Source organism: Bubalus kerabau, chromosome 14 (genome assembly GCF_029407905.1).
Source record: "Bubalus kerabau isolate K-KA32 ecotype Philippines breed swamp buffalo chromosome 14, PCC_UOA_SB_1v2, whole genome shotgun sequence".
In the NCBI taxonomy this organism is placed as follows: Eukaryota; Metazoa; Chordata; class Mammalia; order Artiodactyla; family Bovidae; genus Bubalus; species Bubalus kerabau.
This window is the reverse complement of record NC_073637.1, coordinates 44,123,276-44,150,668: the sequence shown is the minus strand read 5'-3', so window position 1 is coordinate 44,150,668 and position 27,393 is coordinate 44,123,276. Positions and strand designations below refer to the sequence as shown.

General features: G+C 36.4%; 1 protein-coding gene across 1 annotated transcript in view; it reads left to right on the top strand.

The window, feature by feature from the left end:
• The window catches only part of IL7 (interleukin 7), a 60,677-nt gene extending 33,810 nt beyond the window's left edge, over positions 1-26,867 (top strand). Inside the window, exons 3-6 of the mRNA XM_055546337.1 lie at positions 17,295-17,375; positions 18,416-18,547; positions 22,057-22,110; positions 25,842-26,867. Of these exons, the coding sequence (XP_055402312.1) occupies positions 17,295-17,375; positions 18,416-18,547; positions 22,057-22,110; positions 25,842-25,961 (387 nt within the window). The 3' untranslated portion in view covers positions 25,962-26,867. The remainder of the gene's footprint in view (positions 1-17,294; positions 17,376-18,415; positions 18,548-22,056; positions 22,111-25,841) is intronic.
• The last annotated feature ends 526 nt before the right edge of the window (positions 26,868-27,393 follow it).

Genomic DNA, 27,393 nt, shown 5'->3' with positions numbered 1-27,393 from the left:
TTTAGGTTTCATAAGAACAGATAAAACGGACAATATCATGTCTTCTCCCAATTAGAAGTGCTAAGAAAAGACAGTATTCTCTGGTAGGTGAGAAGGGCATCATGAGATATGGAGTTGAATAAATATCAGCACAGAGTTGGCTACTGTAAATTTCAGATAAAAACAACATGGCAACCATATAGAAATACCATAGACAGTAATAAAGCAATGTATGGATAAATGTTCCTATAAAAGATAAACTGCAAATGGAAAAGTAAATTAACCTATGATAGGGGAAAGTTTTCCTCCAAGTGACTGAAAAAAATAGAATTTCATATACTACAAAAAACTGATATAAAATGACTTTCAGTACATTATATCCTGGTAGTGGGATTGAACTTTAAGACAAAAGAAGAATTCAAGAGTTCAGGTACACTATGGCTGATTCATGTTGATATTTGGCAGAGACCAACAAAATTCTGTAAAGCAATTATCCTAAAATAAAAAAGAATAAAGAGTTCAGGTATAAATGGTACCTCATCCAGGGGAAGGATGGGAATCAGAGTGGCTTCAAATTTTACACATCTAAAGGCAAAAGCTACCGGAATAATAGCTACAAAATTCTGAAGGAAATAAAATGTGACTTGAAGCATCTTATATCTAGCCAAGATATTTTTTTACTCAAGTTGATATACTCACATGTGTGCTTAGTCACTCAGTCATGTCCAACTCTTTGCAATCTATGGACTTTAGCCAGCCAGGATCCTCTGTCCATGGGATTTCCCAGGCAAGAATACTGGAGTGGGTCACCATTTCCTTCTCCAGGGGATTTTCTCAACCCAGGGATCAAACTCATGTCTTCTGCATTGCAAATGGATTCTTTACCATCTGAGCTACAGATAGCATCACTGACTCAATGGACATGAATTTGAGCAAATTCTGGGAGATAGTGAAGGACAAGGAAGTCTGGAGTACTGTGGTGCATGGGGTTGCAAAGAGTCAGGCATGTCTTAGTGATTGAACAACAATGACAACAAAGATATTGTTTAAGTGTAAAGTGCACAGGTAGAAATTATGCATCCTTGTCAAAATGAACAGGGCAGAGCACTCATAAGCCTTTCCTTAAAAAAGAAGAAAATAATTTTTTTTTTTTTTTTTTTGCTAAGTCACTTCAGTCGTGTCAGACTCTGTGTGACCCCATAGACAGCAGCTCACCAGGCTTCCCCATCCCTGGGATTCTCCAGGCAAGAACACTGGAGTGGGTTGCCATTTCCTTCTCCAATGCATGAAAGTGAAAAGTGAAAGTGAAGTCGCTCAGTCATGTTCGACCCTCAGCGACCCCATGGACTGTAGCCTTCCAGGCTCCTCCATCCATGGGATTTTCCAGGCAAGAGTACTGGAGTGGGGTGCCATTGCCTTCTCCAGAGAAAATAATTACTAGCCACAAAATCCACCCAACCAAAATAACAGAAAGATGAATTGATGAGCATAAAATTCACTCCTTGCTAGAATTAGAGTAGCCTCTCCTATTCCTGCAATGCATTATATACTTTCATTATCTTCATGCCACTTTTATTAATGACTGTATTCCCAGCATCTATAGAATATTACCTAGCATAGAGTATGTCCCTCAAAATGACTGAATAAGTGAATTTACATACGTTACTATATTTATATAAAAAACCTGAAATGTCATTTTTAAACTTTAGTATAAAGATATAAATATACATGAGTGACATTGCGAAATTTATTATATGACTTATAGTTTTTTACCATATTGGCTATACTCATGACTCTCTACCATTCTTGGTTCATGTGCTGCCAATACAAGCACACGTAACTTACCTAATGTCTTGCTTATTGTTGCTTGACTACACAGTGTTTACAGCGATACTCTCAGAATAAAGTACTCCCCTTGTGATTTTGCATAATAATTTGGTCCAACATGCTTGGTTGTATTGCTTTGCTGGACACTTTTCTTCAGTAAATCTCTATCTTGTTCTATCTGTGACCATCTCACTTCAGCTCACCAGAATCTTTAAATATATTCAGTCTAATACTTGGCTCATATTCTCTTATTCATAAAATCCTATGGGCCCTATAGTTGGACAACTATACATAAAGGTCAGGCAAGTGGTAAGGCAGTTAGAGAATGGAGTCTATACGCACTGGTAATTAGAATTTTATATTTGGCACATTTGTTAATTGCTGATTGCCATGCTTAGGAGATCCTATGTAACTGTTACTGCATATTAACCTTAAGACTGATAATTAAAATCTTGTAAGATGATCATTGTGCATACATTGGCAGATTTGCAATGAGGTTTTCTGGATCTCTGGAAAAATCTTAACTTCTGTTCCTTAATAGTTCAGTTAAATATTTATTAAGCATCTGCTTATTATAGTCTGCCAATTCAAAGATGTGTGATATGCACTCTGAGAATTCTGCTGCTAGGTTGCTTCAGTCGTGTCCGACTCTGTGCGACCCCCTAGACGGCAGCCCACGAGGCTTCCCCGTCCCTGGGATTCTCCAGGCAAGAACACTGGAGTGGGTTGCCATTTCCTTCTCCAATGCATGAAAGTGAAAAGTGAAAGTGAAGTCGCTCAGTCGTGTCCGACTCTTAGCAACGCCACGGACTGCAGCCTTCCAGGCTCCTCAGTCCATGGGATTTTCCAGGCAAGAGTACTGGAGTGGGGTGCCATTGCCTTCTCTCTTCTAGTGACTAGTAAAGGGAGAATTACAGTTTTAAGATTACTTTGAAAAATGGATAGGTCTTAAGAAAGTAAGATTGGAGTCCAGGGTTTTAATACAATTTGATATGAATTTATAAAATGTCTGCTGGTGATTAGATGCAACCTGTTTTTTTTTTCAGTTATACATGTATATACACTCCTTTTCAGGTTCTTTTCCGTTATAGGTTAGTACAAGATACCGAGTATAGTTCGCTGTGCTATACAGTCAGTCCTTGTTGGTTATCTATTTTGTATATAGTAGGAGAAGGCAATGGCACCCCACTCCAGTACTCTTGCCTGGAAAATCCCATGGACTGAGGAGCCTGGTAGGCTGCAGTCCACGGGGTCGCTAAGAGTTGGCACGACTGAGCGACTTCACTTTCACTTTTCACTTTCATGCATTGGAGAAGGAAATGGCAACCCGCTCCAGTGTTCTTGCCTGGAGAATCCCAGGGATGGCGGAGCCTGGTGGGCTTCCGTCTATGGGGTCACACAGAGTCAGACACGACTGAAGTGACTTAGCAGCAGCAGTGTGTATATATTAATCCCAAACTCTTAATTTATCACTCCCCATCTCCCTCCTTACCCTTTGGTAACCATAAGTTTGTTTTCTATATCTGTGAATATATTTATGTTTTTAAATAAGTTCATTTGTATCATTTTTTAGATTCTACATATAAGTAATATCAATTATTTGTCTTTGACTTATTTCACTTCATGAGATGATCTCTAGGTCCATCCATGTTCCTGCAAGTGACATTATTTCATTCGTTTTTTATGACTCAGTGATATTCTATTGTATATATGTACCACATCTTTTTAATGCACTCATCTGTTGATGGACATTTGGGTTGCTTCCCTGTCCTGGAATAATGCTGCTATGAACACTAGGCTGCGTATATCTTTTTGAATTAGAGTTTTCTCCAGATACATGCCCAGGAGTGGGATTGCTGGATCCTACAGCAACTCTAGAAGCCTTCATACTGCTCTCCATAGTGACTATACCAGTTTACTTTGCCACCACAGTGTAAACGTGTTCCTTTTTCTCCACACTCTCTTCAGCATTTATTACTTTTAGACTTTTTAAAGATGGCCATTCTGACTGGTATGAGGTGATACCTCCTTATGGTTTTGATTTGCATGTTAATTAGTGAAATTGACCATCTTTTCATGTGCCTGTTGGTCATCTGTATGACTTCTTTAGAGAAAATGTTTATTTAGGTCTTCTACCCATTTTTTATTGTTTTTTTATATTAAGCTGTATGAGCTGTTTGTATATTTTGGAAATTAATTTCTTGTTAATCTATTAGATATTGAACATGAGTATAAAAAAAAAGTCCACAAGACTAAGTTCCAGTCCTATAAGTTAACAGTTTTGAAAGACAAACTCTTAAAGAATTACAACACAACAGGATAGTGCTGATAATTGAAGATAGAATACATAGAGACAGTAACTTATTAAATATGGGGGCTAGGAAGTCACATTTAGCAGCCAACAGCCTATGCGGCTTGAGCATTGGTTGAGATGTGTGTATAAGGTTTGGAAGTTAGGCTGTGATCAGATCTTGGACAGTCTAGCATGGCAACCCGAGGAATGTGAACCTGACTTTCTAGGACTAGGTAATAAGGAGCCATTGATAACTTTTTAAACTCCATAACAGTAGAATTGGGCTTCCCAGGTGGCACTAGTGGTAAAGAACCTGCCTGCCAATGTAGGATACATACGAGATGCAGGTTCAATACCTGGGTCTGGAAGAACCCCTGGAGAAAGGCATGGCAATCCACTCCAGTATTCTTTCCTGGAGAATCCCCATGGACAGAGGAGTCTGGTGGGCTACAGTCCTTAGGTTGCAAATAGTTGGACATGACTGAAGCGACTTAGCATGCACAACAGTAGAATTAGGTCTGGGATTTAGAAAGGTAACTCATATGGCTCATGAAACAAGCATTCAGAAAGATGAGTTATTTCTGAATTCAGAGTTTATATATGACTCATGTTCTCTGAAATTTTGGTAATATGTGATAAGTGTAATTGTCATTCTTCAATCAGTAAATTTTGATTACATGAAGATACAATGGAAAACTTAAAGACTAGTTAACTGTAGCTCTTGCACTGGAAACAAGTAAACAAAAAGTAGTAAATACTAAGTGGATGGAGTTCTTAGATGAACATTTCCAAAAGGAGTAGTGGGACTGAAATGGCTCCCAGCAGCTGGAGAGAAAAAGAGACTATAAATTGCTTGATTTATGAAGGTGAAATTCTATTAAAATTTAAACATATACATGATGACTCTGCATTAATTTTTATTTATGTATGAAACTTTTTTTTTTTTTTTACAAATGAATCCTATAAAAAACTCCAATGAGGCCCTGAGTCTTGACTTAATATTATGCATCATCTCCTGCTTATTTCCAAGTGGTCCTCAAGTCATCCTGTGGAACCCTAGGATTACACGGAATATGGTGTGTAAAAACCACTGCTCAAGTTCAACAAACTCATATTACAGATGAGGAAATTCAAGGAGAAGCTACCTTATGTCAGCATAGTGCTGTATTAATAGGGCCACTGAACTGAAATGAAAATGTTAGGGTCGGAGTCCCAGCTTTGCCACTTTGACTATGAGACTTGGACAAATCAGTTGACTGCTGTTTTGCCTCACTTTTCTATTATAATTCATAAGGTTAGAAATTTGGCTTACATAATCTCTGTAAGTTTATTACTGCTGGAAAATTATTTAAGGCCAATAGTGGAAATACTAAGATGTAGTTATCCACATCTCAGTTTCAGTGTTCATTCCATGGTACTGAAGTAGGACTGCAGTCTATTTAGAAGACACAGAGAATGGATGCCCTATATGAAACTTTTATATATCTCTCATAATAAGAGTTCCTACATATCCAGAGTGATATGCACAACCTCTGGATCCATGGCGCTGCACCAACTATAGACGAATATGCTGCCAGGTTTCAGTAACTATTATGTATTTCTATTTGACATGAACAATGATATTTACTGAAATCTGCCAACTGCTGAATCATACCATTCCTGGAACACTGTTTCGTATCCCCAAGCTTACAAAGCCACAACTTGATTAACATAACTGAATAAAACATCAAGTTATGTATCTAAGGTGTGTTTTAACACTAGAAAGGCATCCCATAAATCGAACATATATATTCACTTCCAGAAAAGGCATACAATGTATAGACAATTTTACACAAGAATGGGTTTAAAACTAGGATTTATTCATTATCCTTTTGTGATATCCTCCTTTGTTCTGTATACATAACACTAAGTGTTTCTAATGAATTCTGCTGGCTGATTTTCAATTTTTTTTTATTGAAGTATAGTTGATTTACAGTGTTGTATTAGTTTCTGGTATATAGCAAAGTGATTTCATTATATATATATGTGTGTGTACATGCATGCGTGCGTGTGTGCTCAGTCATGTTTGACTCTTTTCTAACTTTTCTGCATGAAAAGTATATTGAGGGTAGTTTTATGATATTATTTTGACACTCCATATTTGATAATATAGTCATTTTCAATATTGTTTTTGAACTGGTGATTTTTGCTTTTATTCTTGGATTGCTCTCTACAGAATGACTGTCCATATTGTTAAAGCATTTAACTCTGTATTTCTGCTTTTATGTACTATGCTAGTCACTCAGTCGTGTCCAAATATTTGCAACCCTGTGGACTATAGCCCACCAGGCTCCTCTGTCCATGGGGTTTCCCAGGAAAGAATACTGGAGTGGGTTGCCACTTTCCTTCTTCAGGAGATCTTCCAGACCAAGGGATTGAACCTGAGTGTCCTGCATTGCAGGCAGATTCTCTACTGTCTGAGCCACCAGAGAACCTCCTGGAGACATACAATATGAAACATTATTTCATGAATATAAGTTAAATAAGAAGCAAAGTGACAATAAATTTCATTAGAATTGCTTTGCTTTGGCTACTCTTGGTCTTAGGAAGGACTGGAATGAACATAATTATATTTTGGTAACCTCAGAGCTTTGATTAATTAACTTTTGGTTGTTAATTAGTAGCACTATATATTCAACTTAGAATTTTAGCATAAAATTTAGTACAAAACACTTTATCTGCTAAATTACTGTATTACGTATCTTCCCTTTCTTGAATATCAGAGCTTAATTAGTTGTGGTCATGTATGGATGTGAGAGTTGAACTGTGAACAAGCTGAGCACCGAAGAATTGATGCTTTTGAACTGTGGTGTTGGAGAAGACTCTTGAGAGTCCCTTGGACTGCAAGAAGACCCAACCAGTCCATTCTGAAGATCAGCCCTAGGATTTCTTTGGAAGGACTGATGCTTAAGCTGAAACTTCATTACTTTGGCCACCTCATGTGAAGAGTTGACTCACTGGAAAAGACTCTGATGCTGGGAGGGACTAGGGGCAGGAGGAGAAGGGGACAACAGAGGATGAGATGGCTGGATGGCATCACTGACTCGATGGACGTGAGTCTGAGTGAACTCCAGGAGTTGGTGATGGACAGGGAGGCCTGGCGTGCTGCGATTCATGGGGTTGCAAAGAGTTGGACAGGACTGAGCGACTGAACTGAACAAAAAATAAACACTAAAGCCAACAACATACCAAAATTACAAAACAGGTGAAAAGGAGCATAAAATAGTAATAAATATCTGTATTATTTTAATCTCTGAACTTTAAACTAATTATATAAAAAGTATGTTATATAAGAGATGCACCGGAAACAAAACATAGAGAAAGTTTTTAAAAATTCCTAATATAAAATGTAGAAACTGATCATTAAAAGACAAACAATTTAAGAAAATGGCTAAGAAGAGGCTGTTCATAGAAAAGGAGATGCAAATTGCCAATTAACATAAAATGATGCTCATCCTCTAGTAGTCATGGGAAATGCAAATTTAAGCTATAATGAGGCACAAATTTTCACATATCAGGATTGGTTAAAGGCTTATGACATCTGGTGCTGGCAAAAATGTGACAAAATGGACACATTTGCTGGTGGAAGTGTGAATCATTTGTACTGAACATAATGATTTCTAAATGGATATACTATTCCCTTCAGCAAGTTTCAATTATGGAAACTAATTCTATAAAAATGCAAAAATTAATATAAAAGGAGATAATATATATATGGGCTTCCCTAGTGGCTTAGTGGTGAAGAATCTTCCTGCCCACGCAGGAGATGCAGGTTCAATCCCTGGGTTGGGAAGATCCCCTGGAGAAGGAAATGGCAACCCACTCCAGTATTCTTGCCTGGAAAATCCCATGGACAGAGGAGCCTGGCAGGCTGCAGTGCATGGGGTCGCAAAAGAGTTGGACACAACTTAGCAACTAAATAACAACAATATACACATACAAATACACAAAGATGTCTATTGCAGCATTGTTTGTTGGAACAAATATTGACTTTTTTCATCAATGAGAGAAGTGTTGAATAAACCTCAGAATACACTTAATGTAGATTATGCAGTTATTTAAAAAAGATATATTTAACTTAGAATGATGATCATAAAGATCATAATATAAAGTGAAAATAATACAGAACAGATTGAAGAGTAATATATATTTTATGATCCTATATTTTAAATGGTAGAGGAACATGCTTTCATAAACCCTATATATCATTTATACATGTGAATTTTGAATGCGCATTACACATATGCGTAGTTTTTTTGAGCCAGAAGCATTGAAACATATATATTACCATATGTAAAATTCAACAGCCAGTGGAAACTGGCTGTGTGATACAGGGGGCTCAAATCCAGTGCCCTGTGATAACTTAGATGAGTGGGAGGGGATAGGAGGTGGGAGAGAGGTTCAGGAGTGAGGGGACATACATATACCTATTCATGCTGCCTATTCACGTTGATATATGGCAGAAAACAGCATAATATTGTAAAACAGTTATCTTCCAATTAAAAGTAATTTAAAAAATATTCTTATCAAACTTAATATGAATCATCTTGGGGAGGTGATTCTAGTGGGGGCAGTGGAGAAAAATTGGAAAGTTTTTCATTATACATTTTAGTATTGTTTGAATAATGACATGTAAGCAATATAGATGACATAAAAATATTTTTATGTTCAAAATAATTTAAGAAGCCAACAGATGGGAAAGCTATATCATGCCAACCAAAATCAAAATACCATAATACAAGTAGGGTGAGAAAAAACTTTATTGCCCAAACTGGAAGACTTTTAAGAATGCAAGGGGGAGCTAACCAAACAAGCTGTCATTCTGGTATAAAGCAGAATGATCCCATAAAACTGAGAATTCAATCTTGGGAATGTAATCTACAGCATAGTGACCATAGTTATTAATACTGTATATATATTTTGAAAATTGCTAACAGAGTAAATTTCAAGAGTTCTCATCATAGGAGAAAACATTTTAACTATATGTAGTGATGGATATTCAGAGAAAGCAATGGCACCCCACTCCAGTACTCTTGCCTGGAAAATCCCATGGACGGAGGAGCCTGGTAGGCCGCAGTCCATGGGGTCGCGAAGACTCGGACACGACTGAGCGACTTCACTTTCACTTTTCACTTTCATGCATTGGAGAAGGAATGGCAACCCACTCCAGTGTTCTTGCCTGGAGAATCCCAGGGATGGCGGAGCCTGGTGGGCTGCCGTCTATGGGGTCGCACAGTCGGACACAACTGAAGCGACTTAGCAGCAGCAGTGATGGATGTTAAACTTACTGAACTAGACTTATAGTGGTAATCGTTTTGCAGTATACACAAATATCTAATTATTGAATGCTTAAATCTAATGTTATATGTCAGTTATGACTCAGTTTTTAAAATGTCTGTGGTTTAATAGAGCTAAGGCAGGAATCTATGGTTTCAGTGTATACTGGGCCACCTTATGGGATCCTAGGTGGCAAGAGAATGTTACACTCCTGTCTTGGTATTCACCTTGTCTGGCTAAAATAACCTCTGGCTGGAATGCTGATATTAAATGATATTTTAAAACATTTAAATTCTTAAGAAATCAGATACTGTGCATGCAAGACTAATCACAGATGCAGCCATTAAATGACAGCATGTTAATTTTCTGTTGGTACCCCACTTGTCTATGTAAACAAGTCCCTATAAAATGTTTATTTTCCCAATTTTGTTTTCAAAGATAAGTGTTTGTGTGTGCATGTGTTTGTAGTATATAAAAAGTATATTATGGTATGGATATGGACAGTGCTGCTATCATGTATATTATTTTATATATATTATATACTTCATATATATAATATATACTTTATCACACACCTATCCATATATGTGGATATGAGTAGTGCTACTATAATAATTAAAATCAGGGGAAATATACATATGTATATATATATGTATGTGTTTGTGTTTTGAAGTTTTAAATTTAGTGAAGTACAGATTATCAGTTATATCCTTCAAGAATCATGCCTTTGGAATTTTATATAAAAAGTCAAAGCTTTACCCAAGATCACCTAGATTTCCCCTATGTTATCTTCTAGGATTTATTGTTATGTATTTTAGATTTAGGACTGTGATCCATTTTGAGTTATTCTGTGAAGAGTATAAGGTCTGTTTAAATTGTTTTGCATGTGGATATCCAGTTCCAGCACCCTTGAAGGGACTTTGTTCCATTGTATTTTCTTTGTTCCTTTATCAAAGATCAGGTGACTGAGTTTGTGGGTTTATTTTGGGCTCTCTGTTGTGTTGCAAATACATCTATTTGTCTATTCTTTTGCCACTGTCACACAATCCTGATTGCTATAGTTTTTCAGTCAGGTTTTTGCTATAGTTTTTGAGTCAGTTCTATGACTTAATCTTCTCTTTCCAAATTGAGTTGTCTATTCTAGATCGTTTGCCCCTCCATATAAGTTTTAGAATCAGTTTGTTGATATTCACATAATAACTTGCTGAGATTGAGTTTATGATAAATCCATAGGTCAAGCTGGGATAACAAACATCTTGACAAGGTTGTCTTCCAATCCATGAACATGGTTGATTTTTCCATTTATTTAAGTCTCCTTTGATCTTTCACCAGAGTTGTGTAGTTTTCTTCATAAAGATCTTGTATATATTTTGTTAGATTTATACCTAAGTACTGTAAACACTATTGTGTTTTTAACTGCAAATTACATTTGTTCATTGCTGGTATGGAGGAAAACTATTAACTTTTGTCTTACTTTGTATACTGCAACTTCACATAATCATTTATTAGTTCCAGGAGGGTTGTTGTTTTTGTTTTTTTTTCCTGTTGATTCCTTAGGATTGTCCAAGTAAATTAAGATGTCATATAGTAAAAAGGACAGTTATATTTCATCCTTCCTACTTTGTAAATCTTTTATTTCGTTTTTGTTTCTTATCAAATCATCTAAGATTTTTGATATAGTGTTGATAAGCAATGATGAGAGGGACATCTTTTCCTTGTTTCTAGTTATAGGAAAGTTCTGAGTTTCTCACCATTAAGTATATATTAGCAATAGGATTTTGTAGATGCTTTTTTATCAAGTTAAGGAAGCTTCCCCCTAGTCCTCACTTATAAAAACTGAGGTTTTTATAAATGAATGGGTGTTGAATTTTTCAATTGTTTTTTCCTGCTATTTATAATTTGATCATTTTTCTTTTTTACCCTGTTAAAGGGATGGATTACATTCATTGATTTTTTGACTGTTGAACCAGTCTTGCATGTATGGGTAAATATCACTTGGTTATGGTGTATAATTATTGTATACATTGTCAGATTTAATTTCCTATATTTTGTTGAGGATTTTTGAGTCTATTTTCATAAGATATATTGATGTGTGATTTTCTATTCTTGTCTTGTCTTCATTTGATTTTGGTATTAGGGCAAGCCTGGTCTCATAGAACAAAATAAGAAGTATTCACTCTGCTTCTGTCTTCTGAAAGATATAGAAAATAGCTATGATTTCCTCCTTAAATGTTTGATAGAAATAATCAGCAAACCCATCGGGGCCTGGTGCTTTAGTTTTGTAAGGTTATTGATGGCTGAACTGCTTTGTTATTGCTGTTCTGTCACTCAGCTGTGTCCAGCTCTTTGTAACCCCATGGACTGCAGCACACCAGGCTCCCCTGTTCTTCACTTTTTCCCGGAGTTTGCTCAAACTCATGTCCATTCATTCAACTATGCCATCCAACCATCTCATCCTGGGCTGGCCCCTTCTCCTATTGCCCTCAATCTTTCCCAATATCAGGGTCTTTTCCAATGAGTCGGCTCTTTGTATCAGGTGCCCAAAGTATTGGAGCTTCAGCCTCAGCATCAGTCTTTCCAATTAATATTCAGGGTTGATTTCCTTTAGGATTTGATCTCCTTGTGGTTCAAGGGACTCTCAAGTCTTCTCTAGAACCACAGTTCAAAAACATCAATTCTTCAGTGCTCAGCCTTCTTTATGGTCCAATTCTCACATCCATACAGGACTACTGGAAAAACCATATATGGACCTTTGTCAGCAAGGTGATATCTGCTTTTTAATACGTTGTCTAGGTTTGTCATAGGTTTTCTTTAAGAAGCAAGTATCTTTTAATTTCATGGCTGCAGTCACCATGTCTAGTGATTTTGGAGCCCAAGAAAATAGTCTGCCAGTTTCCAAATTTTTCCCATCTATTTGCCATGAAGGATGGGACCAGATGCCAGGATCTTCATTTTTTTAATGTTTAGTTTCAAGCCAGCTTTAAAGTGGGGAGATGGGAAGGGAAGCATTTTATAGTCCGCCAATTAAGTCTCAGTCTTTTGATGTGTCTGTGCTCCTGAACTGTAAACTCGACCAACTTATGTGAGAAAGGATGTGGAGCAAGGACTGATATTGAGTATTTCTCTTACCCCAGATAGGTTAGACTCATAAAAATTACAGCAGGTTAGGTTTTGTTTTTCTAATTTCGTTTTGCTTTTTTTATGGGCATAGATTTTGTACAAGACAACTTACTTGACCTCTTGGTTGGCATTGTACATTATGAATCACCACCGTCTTAAAACTATCTATTCCCCTATTTTCCCAACTTTTTGGCTTCTCTGTGTATGCTCTTGGATCTCTGAATGTCAACTTAATCTATTTAAAAGCAAACATTTTACTCACACCATCTCTTCTACTATCTACCTATCTCAGTGAATGGCAACACAGCATATTCTGTTGCACACACCAGGGACCAAGGAATCATCCCTGGTCTGTCAGTCTCCATTAACTTTAATTCTCAAATCATGTTTTAATTTTCTTTATATATATTTCTCAAGTCAATTTAACTATCACTACATTCTTTCCTACCACCGAGTCCAATAAACTATTATTTCAAGCACTGACTATAATAGCCTCCTATTACCTTCTTGAACACTTCCAAACCATTTATCATGCAGGTATTAACATGATCCTTCAAAAAAGTATTTATCCATTAATTATTAATTTGAGGATCAAGGCAAGGCTCCTTAACATGTTCTTAAGTCCCTGCATAATCTGGTGTCCTCTAGATTTTGTTTCATATGGAACCAGTGATTTCTCTTGCTTTCTCAGCCATATACTAGCTTTCCTACTCTTTCATCCAGCAGCATATTTGCCATTGTTCCATCTCATTTACCTGAAGCCGTAAATGCTGTTTTCTATATCTTTTCACCTCCTCTATTTCCTTTTTCTCTAGTTTACTCATGCTTCAGATCTCAGGTGATGTGTTCCTTTCTTAGGGAAGTCTTCACTGAAGTTCCTAAATAAAATTCTTTATAGGCTTTCATGGTAGCATATACTTTTTATTTACAATTATCAACTTGAGATTTGATTGCGGTTATTGGATTGATGTCTGTCTTTAACACCAGAAGGTAAATTTCTTAAAGGAAGGAACCATCTGTAATCTTGATCACAGTTCTATCCCCATTTACTATAAGGTACATGGTAGATGTTCAACAAGTAGTTGATTGAAGAATAAATGAATGATTTTTCATTTAAGCTAGGAATTAACTACCAATTCTTACTATAATCTGATAAACTACCTGACTAATGGTAAAATTTGTAACATTTGAAATAGGATTCCAAGAACAATATAGACCTTTTCAAATTTCATACAGATTACAAATTTCATTTAAAAGAAGTTTCACTTTTCAAAGGGTCCTCCAAATGAATCTTTTTATGTCATAAGATTTTGGACCATGAGTGGGTTGTAATAGTGATAATCAGAAATGAAAGAATATTTCTGTAGGGACACCAAGTTCATTTTCAAAAAGCAGTTAGCCATAAGACTTAATCTTTCTTTTCTATGTCAAAACCCCAATCCTTAATCCCATATCTACAAAATAGAAGAATAGAAAGGAGGGAGCCATCAGTTATGTGGCTGCTGATGAGAATCATTTATAAACTGTAAATAGACAGTAGTTCACTTAGAGCACACGTGACCATGAGTGTCCAATTAGAACAAGCACATCAAAGGCATGTTGGCAAAAACCACACGAAAGTGAATCTTGGAAAAAAAAATCAAGGAAAATATATAAAAGAAAAATTGAAATAGAAATTAATTTTGTAAGAAGTTAGTGTTTTTGAAGAAGGGACTGCTATGAATGCAATAGAAAATTTTCCAAGATAGAATAAAACTCTGCTGCAATGAAAGAAGATGTAATTCTACAAATGGAAAGGACATTAGGTATTTTAGGAACAACGTAGATAACATAATTTTTTTACTGGAGAATACTGAGTTCAGAGTCAAGGTGATCCTGGATTGTCTCTTACCTTTCATTTTCATAATAAATATGACTATTCAAATATGTCAAGATCCCTTTAATAAACTACTACTGATAAAGTAATTCTGCTATTTTCTAAATCAAAAGATGATGTATAAGCTTCTTTCCAACTCTATGATTCTATAAATCTTAGTCTGAACCATCTTTTTCATAGGGCTTAAATGAAAACAATTGCAGAAAGCAACTGTAGTTGTTACTCACTTATGTTTATGTTAAATTTATTCATAAAATGCAAACTAAAGTTAACTATTCAGTTATAATTGCAACTTCTTTAGGAGTCAGCCTTTTATGTCAACCTTTTAAGTAACAGTTTTATCTACTGAAGCACACATTTGGCAAACAAATCACCTGGTACAACATTACCTTTCTGTATCTGCCAAAAATGAGTCTTGTTTAATACCTGGAGCAGTGGCTTAACCAATATGGCTTTTCAAATATTCATGTCTCATGCAATTTATTAAAATGCTCCAAGAAATAGGCACTATTCCATATTATAATTTTTGGTAAATTGAAAAATGTCATACAGATTGGCTTCATATTTTTTAACCCTTTTTTTTTTTTTTTTTTTGGAGGCATTGCATGGCAAAAACAAGGCTTTCCCAGGTGGTTCAGTGGTAAAAAATCCACATGCCAATGCAGGAGACGTAGGTTCAATCCCTAGGTCACAAGATCCCCTGGAGAAGGAGATGGCAACCCACTCCAGTATTCTTGCCTGGGAAATCCTATGGATAGAGGGCCCTGGCAGGCTACAGTCCATGGGATCGTGAAAGAGTCGGAGGTGACTTAGCAATTAAACAACAACAATAACATGGCAAAAACAAAATGCATGTCTTATCAGAGAAAAATGTATGAATGATTTATTGTCCTTCTTGAGGTTAAATATAAGTCAATAAGAAAGTGAGAGAACGTTAGAGAACATTAATTCTCCACTATCTTTTCAGGAATGTGTATTAATATAGTGGAAACATGAGCATCAGTTCAGTTCATTTGCTCAGTCGTGTCCAACTCTTCGCGACCCCATGAATCTCAGCATGCCAGGCCTCCCTGTCCATCACCAACTCCCGGAGTTTACTCAGACGCACGTCCATCAAGTCAGTGATGCCATCCAGCCATCTCATCCTCTGTCGTCCCCTTCTCCTCCTGCCCCCAATCCCTCCCAGCATCAGAGTCTTTTCCAATGAGTCAACTCTTCACATGAGGTGGCCAAAGTACTGGAGTTTCAGCTTTAGCATCATTCCTTTCAAAGAACACCCAGGGCTGATCTCCTTCAGAATGGACTGGTTGGATCTCCTTGCAGTCCAAGGGACTCTCAAGAGTCTTCTCCAACACCACAGTTCAAAAGCATCAATTCTTTGGCGCTCAGCCTTCTTCACAGTCCAACTCTCACATCCATACATGACCACAAGAAAAACCATTAGCCTTGACTAGACAGATCTTTGTTGGCATAGTAATGTCTCTGCTTTTGAATATGCTATCTAGGTTGGTCATAACTTTCCTTCCAAGGAGTAAGCATCTTTTAATTTCATGGCTGCAATCACCTTCTACAGTGACATGAGCATAGTTATAGAAAAATGTATCTATTTGCACTTGAGATATTTTCAGTATGACTAGGATGGTTGGTGCTAACAAATCTTGTTTATATAAGCATACTTTTACAAACATAAGAAATGATGTACAAGTGTCAAAGGATGCAGCATCTGCCCTTTATATCAAATGGCACAAGAAAATGCAACTTTGTTTTCCCATTAAGCTTGACAGAGAGCCTTGCACACTGACCTGTAGGAAGTGCTGAAGGGTTAAATGAATGATTACATGTTCAGGCTGTATAATTCTTACAGGTAAAACAGATAATATATACATTTAAATTCAGGATAAAGCCAGAGACTGTTTATGCTTTTCACAGGTGAGAAGACTAATGCATATTTTTCTGAGAGGCAGATGAAGATTATAAGCCCATGATTAAATCCTGCCATTACCCCACTTTTTGTCTGTTTCTTTGATGACAACACATAGGCTAAGATTGCTTGATAGAAGCTTTGATTATCATGGAATTGCTAGTTTGCTGGACAGAGCTAGTCCAATCCTGTGCATAAAGAATCTGAATCCTTAGGAAATTCTAATATGTCAACTGTATTCTGGATTCAGGTAATCCCCACCTTCAAAAGATAAGAAATTCCTTAGATAAGAAAAATGAGAATGTGCCAGTCTGCCTTCCCACTCCTACATGACAATACACACATTCAATCTCACTTTTTCACAGCAAAATTCTACCTCAAACATCCCCAACTGGTTTGTTTAAAATGCTGTAGAATGAATTTCAACTTTACTCTCTCAAGTAAATCATTCTTAATTCCCTTTGTCGCTGTTTGTGTCAGGAAACTGGACCAAATAACTGCTTAAATGAATCTCAACTTCGTGATTTCAAAATTTATAGTGTTTCCTATATAGTGAAAGACTCTTTCGACCCTGTGGACTGCAGCCTGGCGGCCCCTGTCCATGGAATCCTCCAGGCAAGAATACTGGAGTGGGTTGCCATTCCCTTCTCCCATATAGTACAACTCCTATATAGTAGAACTACTAAAATACATACTTTCATTACCCCCTTCCAAGAACCAGTTTCTCTCATTTCTTGAGTTAAACTATGGAGTCTAGGGAAGCTCTTTTTAAGGGTTTGTGTATATATTTGTTTATTCTTCAATTATAGAAAACTATTCTTCCTGCCTAGTCAGCTGAGCCAGGATGTTTTCCTAAAAATGCACATATAAATACCAAATATTATAACATTGTTATTTTTATAATTACAACATACTAGAAAGGTCCCCAGTTTAACCATATTATTTTATATTATTTATTACAGGACAACATGATAAACTTTGATAGCAATTGCCTGAATAACGAACCTAACTTTTTTAAAAAACATTCATGTGATGATAATAAGGTAATGATAATTATTTGGAGTTTATGTGTCATTTGAACTTGATATCATAGAAGTTTATATTTCTTGTATCTGTTTATTATATTGATTATTAATGACATAGTCTTTTGGTTCTAACCTGACAATTGCCATTGATATATTGTTATACTGTGGTCTTTTATACTTTTATTTTACAAATTGCCCTATGCTTATTTGATAAATATTCCTTTCAATTTTAGCATTTCATTTTCACCTTGAAAACAGTAGAACTGCTGAATTCAAAGATACACATCTCAGTTCTGAAACATTTATTCAGGGAAATGCTTGTCAGAATGATTGCTTGCATACACACACACATAATTAATGGGCATAATTTAGTTGTATGCATTTTTAAATTTTTTCTTTCAATATTTTCTTATCTTCAAATCATTACCTCCTCTATTTGGTATAATGTTACAATTTACAGAATTTTGAATAAAAGTTTGCGTCATCTCTTTCTTCAGAAACTAGCGTGCTATTCAAGTCTTTCTGAAACTCACAATAACTGAGTTAACCTTATGGCATTTGAGTGTATCCATAAATTCCTTAAAAAAACTCCTTACATTAAGCATCTGAAACACTTGTTTTAGGAAAATAGGCCCTTTATTATTGCCAGTTATTCATCCATATCTCCAAAGGGGCAAAGATAATAATAAAAATCACACATACCTTTTCTTATTGCTGCTTTCAGAAGCACTCTCCTTTAGTTATCTTGTTTAAAACTGAATAAACTTGTTATGTGCTCACTCATAAGTGATAAGATCATACATAACAAAGAAAAGAGAGTTTAAAAAGTCACATAATCATTAAACTGAGTTCTAGGCACTTTAGGCTGTCACCTGGAAACTAAACAGTTTCAGTTTAGTTGATCATCAGTCATGTGATTAACTGGAATAGAAGAAAAGTGGGGTGGAGGTGGGGCATTATTTAGCAATACAGTTCTGGCTTTAGGCTCTTTAGAAAAGCTTATTACTTCTTAATATTTTATTTGAACCACAGCCCTTCTGATGTTTTTTATATAATAGGAAGCTTCATTTTTGAATCGTGCTGCTCGAAAGTTGAAGCAATTCCTTAAAATGAATATCAGTGACGATTTCAAGCTTCACCTATCAACAGTTTCACAGGGCACATTAACACTGCTGAACTGCACCAGCAAGGTAAGCTGAGGACTATTTACTTTGAACCAAAATATAAACTCCTCCTGTGATAGGATACTATTATTCTCTGATGATCATAAGCATTAGCAGAGAAATCTAAGTGCTTATAAGAAAACTAAAATGCATTTACTCAATTCTAGAAGAGGAAAATTTCAACTTGTAACATACCTATTCCTCTTTTGGCTAGGGCAAAGAAATCATTTATAAAAGGGGACTAAAAAAAGAGCAACACTGAAAATCAACTATACTTCAATTAAAAAAGGAAAACAAATAAATGAAAGAAAATAATAAATAATATTGCCATGGGCTTCCTTCATAGTTCAGTTGGTAAAGAATCTGCCTTCAATTCAGGAGATCCCAGTTCAATTCCTGGGCTGGGAAGATCCACTAGAGAAGGGATAGGCTACCCACTCCAGTATTCTGGCCTGGAGAATTCCATGGACTGCATAATTCATTGGGTCGCAAAGATCAGACACAACTGAGCGGCTTTCACGTCACATTGCCATAGTAACTTTCAAGGAGGCTAGGGTGATAAGTTGGATGAGGATGGTAAATTTTTATTTCTAAAATATCTTAATTTTAATCCATTTATGTACATATTTGTAAGAACTCAGAACCTATAAAAATTAATCAAATATTTAACAAATATCTTTTTATATAAACTTTGAGTGCATTTATGTCCAACAATTTTCAGTTTTTTTGCCTCAATAATTTTGATAAGTACAGGGCTAATTTTTTCTACTTCTCTACTAGCAGTTATGAAATATAACCAATAAAACAAAATTTGGAAGACATTATCTTGGGACTAAGACAACAATTTCTTCACCTGCAAAGTGGTGAAAAATATAGTATCTACATTATAGGATGCTGAAAAGGTTAAGTGTTCAATGATACAATGCATATAGCATGCATGCATGCGAGCTCAGTCATGTCCAGCTCTTTGCAACCCCATGCACTGTTGCCTGCCAGGCTCCTCTATCCATGGGATTATCCTCTCAACAATACTGGAGTGGGTTGCCATTTCCTCCTCTAAGGGGTCTTCCTGACCCGGGGATCAAACCTGTACCCCCTGCATTGCAGGTGGATTCTTTACCACTGAGCCATCTGGGAAGCCTGCTTAGTACTAAAAAGCTTCAATGAATTATTATTATTATTATTATTATTATTATTACTTTACCCTCTAAGAATTTTACCAGCTGCCATACAAAGCCAAAATATTTCTTATATATTAAAAAAAATTTACCACTTTTATGATAGAAAAAGGATTGTTTTAAAAAAATGTTAATACTAGTAGTTGCCCATAGAAGGTAAAATGGCAAGACTGTCCTTGAGCCCTAGAGACAGTGATGAAAATACATGTTGGATCTTAGTAAGTTGGACTACTTCATTTATCCTTATGGTTATTTATTTCATGCAAGCCAGCCTCCTCCTGGTGGTGTTTTTATCAAGCTTATTTCCAATCTTGTCCCCTTACTCATGTTAATTTCTTATATAGAATTTCTTCTGCTCTGTATTCTACACATTTGATCTCTCCTGTTCTATCTATTGGAGAAGGAAACGGCAACCCACTCCAGTATTCATGCCTGGAAAATCCCATGGACCAAGGAGCCTGGTGGACTACAATCCATGGGGTCGCAGAGTCGGACACGACTGAGCGACTTGTGTGTGTGTTTGTGTGTTCTATCTATACATCCTTCAAGGCAAAGTTTAAGATTCATGAAGAGCTTATATTTCAGCTCTTAATCCTTATTTATAATGATTTAAAGTACAGTCAGTGGGAGAAGGAGAGGGAAGGACTAACTGAGAAAGTAGCATTGATATATATATACACTATCATGTGTAAAACTGGTAATTAGTGGAAAGCTTTGATACAACACAGGGAGCCCAAGTCTGGCAGTCTGTGATGACTTAGAAGGGTGGGATGGGAAGGGATAGGGAGGCTTCTGAGGGAGGGAATTATGACTGATTCATGTTGTTTGGCAGAAACTGATACAACACTGTAAAGCAATTATTCTATACTTAAAAAACAAAAAAATGAGGAGGATGACATAAAAAATAAAAAGTACAGTCAGCCTGTCATATCCATTGGTTCTGCATTCTCTTATTCAACCAACTGTGGATCAAAAATATTCAAAAAAAATTCCATAAACTTCCAAAAAGCAAAACTTGAGCCACATTTACAACTATTTATGCAACATCTACATTGTGTTTACAACTACTTACACAGCATTTACATTGTACTAGGTATTAAGTAATCTAGAGATGATTTAAAGTCTACAGGAGGAAGTGCCTGGTTATATGCAAATTAATTGCTATTTTATATAAGGAACTTGAGCATTTGTCCTTGGATTTTGGTATCCACCCGGGTCCCAGAACCAATCCCCCTACAAATACAGAAGTATTACTGTACTATCTTATGCAGGAATAGGAAGTTCACTTCATGTTGCTTACAAATACAATTGCTTAGTAATGCCTTATGTTGAGTATAAGTTTCAAGTCAGGGCTTAACTGAAAAGACTGCAGAGCAAACTAGCAATATCACCTCTTGGAACAGGAAGGGTTAAAGGTCATAAGTATGCTCTATGTTTGCAATTCTTTCTCCTGAGGAACTTTGCATGGATCACCATGTTCCAAAATCAACTAATTTTAGAGAGAGAAATAACATGAAAATTTAAATCTTAATATTAAAATGGTTACAAAATTAACTGATACAATTCACCTTTTTCTTGTAATGAGAAGACAAGATGTTAAAGATGGTTAACCACATTGAATTTTCTTCATGAGTCAGGCATACTACAAGCTTTTTACTGTTGTGTATTTCATCTTGCTTCTGATGGGTCAAGTTTAATAAAATTTATGGTTAGGATTTAACAACTTAGTGCAATATCATTTTCATGTTTTGTCTGTTTTCTAGTTTTGTCTGAAATTCTAGTTTTGTCTGTTAGTATACCCTTCCATGTTTGTTTTTCAGATCTCACAGCAATTAACACAGTGCTGGACACATCTGCTGGAGAAGGCAATGGCACCCCACTCCAGTACTCTTGCCTGGAAAATCCCATGGACCGAGGAGCCTGGTGGGCTGCAGTCCATGCGGTCGCTAAGAGTCGGACAAGACTGAGCGACTTCACTTTCACTTTCCACTTTCATGCACTGGAGAAGGAAATGGCAACCCACTCCAGTGTTCTTGCCTGGAGAATCCCAGGGATGGAGGAGCCTGGTGGGCTTCCGTCTATGGGGTCGCACAGAGTTGGACACGATTGAAGCGACGTAGCAGCAGCAGGACACATCTACAAAATAGTCTAGGTTATTTGGAGGACTAACCTTTCTTGTTTCTCCCTTTTCCCTGATATTTGATAATATTTCTAAATGAAATTAATATTCTGCCATACTAACAATTTAGATTCTCAAGTAGATTAGATGAGCTGAATGTAATATGAAATTTAGCAGTTATAATAATGGAAGGAGTAATAAAGGATTAATAATATTATAAATATGACTTTGTTTTTAAGGGTAAAGGAAGAAAACCACCTTCCCTGAGTGAAGCTCAACCCACTAAGAATTTGGTAAGAGTTATTGCACCCTCCAGATGTTTGCCTTCAACAGCCTGAAATAACTACAGCATCCTGATAAAGCTCAGCCCTGTTAATGAAACAACAAAGCAGAAGTCCTCATACATGACAAGCTTTCAAAATAAATGGATCACAAGGGCTGTAAGGCTAGGCCTTTCCCCAAAGCAGCGCTCTGTAACCTTTGGGTGGTGGGCTGGAGCCAGTGTGCACCTCTCTTCCCAACTCCGTGTTCTATAATGTCATTTTAGTAGTTTGGTACTCCAGGTATGTAGTACCTGCATACTACCTACATACTACTACATACTACAGGCATGAGGGGGCTTCTTAGGTGATGTTAGTGGTAAAGAACCCGCCTGCCAACGCAGGAGACATGAAACGCAGGTTCCATCCCTGGGTCAGGAGGATCCCCTGGAAAAGGGCATGGCAGCCCACTCTAGTGTTCTTGTCTGAAGAATCCCATGGACAGAGGAGCCTGGCAGGCCACAGCCTCTGAGGTTGCAAGAGTCGGACACAACTGAGTAACTGAGCACATGCGCATGCATGGGCTGGAGACCATGCAAATTGGCAGAGGCCAATGTGAAGGCAAACATCTCTTCTATCAGCTTTTTGCTCAACAATTTCTGAATGTTTCTCTTTGAATTGTTTCCTTTCATATGGTTGGTTTTGAAAATAGTCATTATAATATTGGTAAAAGGAGAAGTGAGATACCACTTAGAAATTGGACCTCTTTAAACTGCATTTTTAAAAACCACTATTTTAAAATTAAAGAAGCTAGGGAAAATGTCAGAGCATTGATTTTTTTAAAAAAGATAATTAAAACCTCAATAAGTAATAGGCAAAGGACATGACCAAACTATATAAAAGAAAATAAACTAGAAAACAAGATACAAATAAAAAAAGTGAGCTTAGTGAAGAAATACATATTAAAAACGAGGACCCTTTTTAAATCCATTTTACTCATATAGATTATACAATATATTAGTGTTGTTGTTTTGTTGCTAAGTTGTCTGCCAGTCTCCTCTGTCCATGGGATCTCCCAGGCAAGAATCCTGGAGTGGGTTGCCATTTCTTTCTGCAGGGGATCTTCTTGACCCAGAACTGAACTCATGTCTCCTGCATCGGCAGGCAGATTCTTTATACTGAGCCACCAGGGAAGCCCATACACTATATACTGTATATGTGTAATAGTACATGAATACTCTATATGTACACACATCTATTAGATTGTTGCACAAAATTATATAGCAATATGCAAAATATTCGGAGAAGGCGATGGCACCCCACTCCAGTACTCTTGCCTGGAAAATCCCATGGACGGAGGGGCCTGGTGGGCTGCAGTCCATGGGGTCACTAGGAGTCGGACACGACTGAGCGACTTCACTTTCACTTTTCACTTTCATGCATTGGAGAAGGAAATGGCAACCCACTCCAGTGTTCTTGCCTGAAGAATCCCAGAGACAGGGGAGCCTGGTGGGCTGCTATCTATGGTGTCACACAGAGTTGGACACAACTGAAGCCACTTAGCAGCAGCATGCAAAATATTTATGAATGAAAAAGAATATTTCACAAAATGTGACAATGATATATTAACTAGAATGAGGCATGGAAAAATGCACACACCTGCTTCATGACAGTGATAAGATTCTTTTTTCACATTTCCATTATTATGTTATTTGACCACTCTGTGTGTGTTAGTCATCAGTCATGTCTGACACTTTGTGACTCCATGGACTGTAGCCCCACTAGGCTCCTATGTCCATGGAATTTTCCAGGCAAGGATACTGGAGTGGGTTGCCATTCCCTTCTCCAGGAGATCTTCCCAGCCCAGGATAGGAGTATGGAAATCTCTTACTCCTCTTAGAGAAGCAGAGTGAGTCTGCACACCCTGGGACTCAGGAAACCTTAGGTATTCCAACTTGAAGTAGAATAGTTGAAATGAATACCTGAATAGTATCAATATACTGAGTGCTTCTGGCTAAGGGAATTTGGAGAGAAAGTTTAGAAAAAGGAGATAACACATGTGTTCCTGAAATGACAGACATAAAATCATGTTTGTCTTTTTAATGAATGTTTAGCCTTGGTCTATGTAGAAAAGTCATGAAATGTTCATGTCTATGTTTTTCAAGTCTGCTAGTCACATAAATTTCAGTTTATATGTTTTAAAGATGTTTTGGCACATGACTTTTTTACTTTACTTCCTCACACCCCTCCCTCTCTGTTCTGTAAAGGAATCTGGCATCCAAACCCTGAGACATTAGTTAATTCTGAGACATTAATTCACTTCTCAGGCATCCAGAGTCCACATCTCAGGGACTAACAAAAATATAACTGAGGATACGCAGAGCTACTCTCTTTTATGTTTATTACATCTGAGGTGTCTCTTTCTCCACTTCCTGTAGGTTGTACAGGTAGCCCTTTTGAAGATTTTTGACAGAGCCATCTTCTTGGTCTTCTGACTTTCAAAATAGTCATATTCCTTGCCTCAAAAAAAATGTTCTAGGATCCTCAATACAAAGAATATTAGAAATCCTCCTTCATATTTACCTTTGAAATCTGTCCTCTAATCTTTTAAATGAATTATTTTAAGAGTATGTGTTAGTGTTACTAAATATATAATTGAAAGAAATCTGAATGTGACCAAACTAAAAGTAGGACAAACAAGCTCAAGACCCAATCTATTACATTTACTTGATTGTGTGACCATGGCAGATTACTTACCCTCTTTGCATCTCAGTTTCCTCAAATGTGAAAGGTGAAATCATCAATTTTATAGCTACTAAGTAGATAAAATGAAATAATATATGTATAGCACTGAGCACAGTACCTGACCTAGCAAACACCTAATAATCAGTTGTTATTGAAATGAAGAAATTGCCCTGTAGTAATTCACTTCTCAGGCATCCAGAGCCCACATCTCTGGGACTCATGAAAATATAACTGAGGATATGCACAGCTACTCTCTTCTATGTCTATTACATCTGAGGTGTCTCTTTCTCCACTTTCTGTAGGTTGTACAGTTAGCCCATTTGAAGATTTTTGACAGAGTAGGAAAGCTAGCTTATAAGGCAGGCATCTTCCATTCTCTAGTGAAGACTAGCGAACAAACTTAATTGGGATATATATATATATTAATAAGGATATGTCCTTACTAATCTTTGCCAAAATAAACTGAATATTTTCAGTATTACTTCTTCCATAAAAATATTTTTCCATTGTAAAAAAAAACTCAGTTGAATAATGTACAGATCTTTCTCACAAAAGTTTAAACAGTACTCTTATGTCCACTTATGTTGCATTGGTAAAAATGGTGGCCACCTGACAGCTCTTTAATCCTAAATTTTAAATCATAACAACCTTGTATATCCTACACATCAATGATTACAGCTAGGAACCATAATTTTTAAAAAATGTCATTCAATGTTCTTTTTTAAAGATTCTTTTGACGTGGGCCATTTTTTAAATTAGCTACAATAATGCTTTTATGTTTTGGTTTTTTGGCCACAAGGCTTATAGGATCTTAGCTCCCTAACCAGGGCTCAAACCTGCACACCCTATACTAGAAGGCAAAGTCTTAACCACTGGGACTACCAGGGAAGTCCCAAGATTCTTTTTAATTACAAAATTGTTAGTATAACCTAGTATAGTGGAAACTAAGATTGAATGTTTTGCAATGTGTATTTTTACTAAAATGTGAACTAAAAACTTTTTTTTATATATTTCTCTAGGAAGAGAATAAATCTTCAAAGGAACAGAAAAAACAGAATGACCTGTGTTTCCTAAAGATACTACTACAAAAGATAAAAACTTGTTGGAATAAAATTTTGAGGGGCATTAAAGAACATTGAAAATATGGAGTAGCAATATAAAACCTTGAGCTTTATTTGTATCCTCCAAGAATCTATCTGTTCATGCGATTTTCGAGGGCAGAATGCCTCCTGGAAGTTACTGAATGCATCCTGGTTAAAACAGATTACAGCAGCTGAGAAATCCTTACTGTAGTACCAGAAGATGGACCTAAACAATGGAAACAAAATCCTGCAATCAACAAAACTATTTCACATGTATGAGGACATATATTAATTGGTATTAATTCTGAACCGTTTAAGACAATCCATGTAAGGTATTAGTTGCAATAATGCTTTTTAAATGTGTTTAAAATTTTCAGAAGATATATAAAAGATATATAAATTCTGTGAAGTATATAAAGGTTATGAGGGTTAAAAATTAACATTTCATTATTACCAAAATATATAGTTTTATGCCCATTATGCATCAGTATACTGCAATGAGAGTGTCTGTGCTGGAAATGTTTCAGAGTTAACAGTGAGATATGGATAAGGCCCATGAGAATGAGTCATGTAAAGAAGCAGTAGCATAAAGGAGTCCAAGGTAACTGAAAGATATTAAGAGGTGTAGTTAAACATGAATGTATAATACAGTGCCTTTGATAAATGATATTACAGATGTTTTAAAATTAAAGTAAAGAATAGTTTCACAAAACAGAAAGTCACCTGCTCTAAGGATGCTAAACCATAGCACTGGGTTACTTTTGTCATTTATGTGTAATAAAATTTGTCTACATGAGTTTGCAATTTGGGAAGTATATTTTTAAGAGAATAATATATGTTGGCCTTTTAATTAATGGGATGTGTATATTTAATTTTGACACAATATCTATATATAAAAATATTTTCATACAGTATTACAATTGCTTACTTTGGATAACATTTTTCCTTTGATAATAAATGACCTATGTATTAACACTGTCAGATTCATTTAATTAATCCCAACAGGATTTTTTTTTTTTTTTTTTTGGTCATGCCATGTGGCTTATGGGCTCTTAGTTCCCCCATGAGGGACTGAACCTGGGCCCCCTGCAGTGGAAGTGCAGAGTCCAAACCACTGGGTCACCAGGGGTGTCCTTCAAAAGAATTTTTTAAACCCAAGACTTTTAATGCTGCACCATTATTTGATTGTTCACTTCCATTGAAATATAATCTTTAATCTCTTAAATATCAAGAATGTACATGAGACTGGGACCCCCATGCTAAGTAAGAATAGGAACACTACTTTACTGCCTGTTTTTGTCAGGGCCTGAAAACTTGCTTATGAGGCAGGCAGGCTTCCATTCTTAAAAGTGAAGACTACTGGCAAATCCTTCTAAGCTTAGATTTGCCAATAGCCTTCACTTACAAAGGGAATTGAAAGCACTATTCTAGGCAGGCCAAGTGTTCTAAAATAGCCACTGTGGTCTCATCATCACCTGCTTCAGAGCTG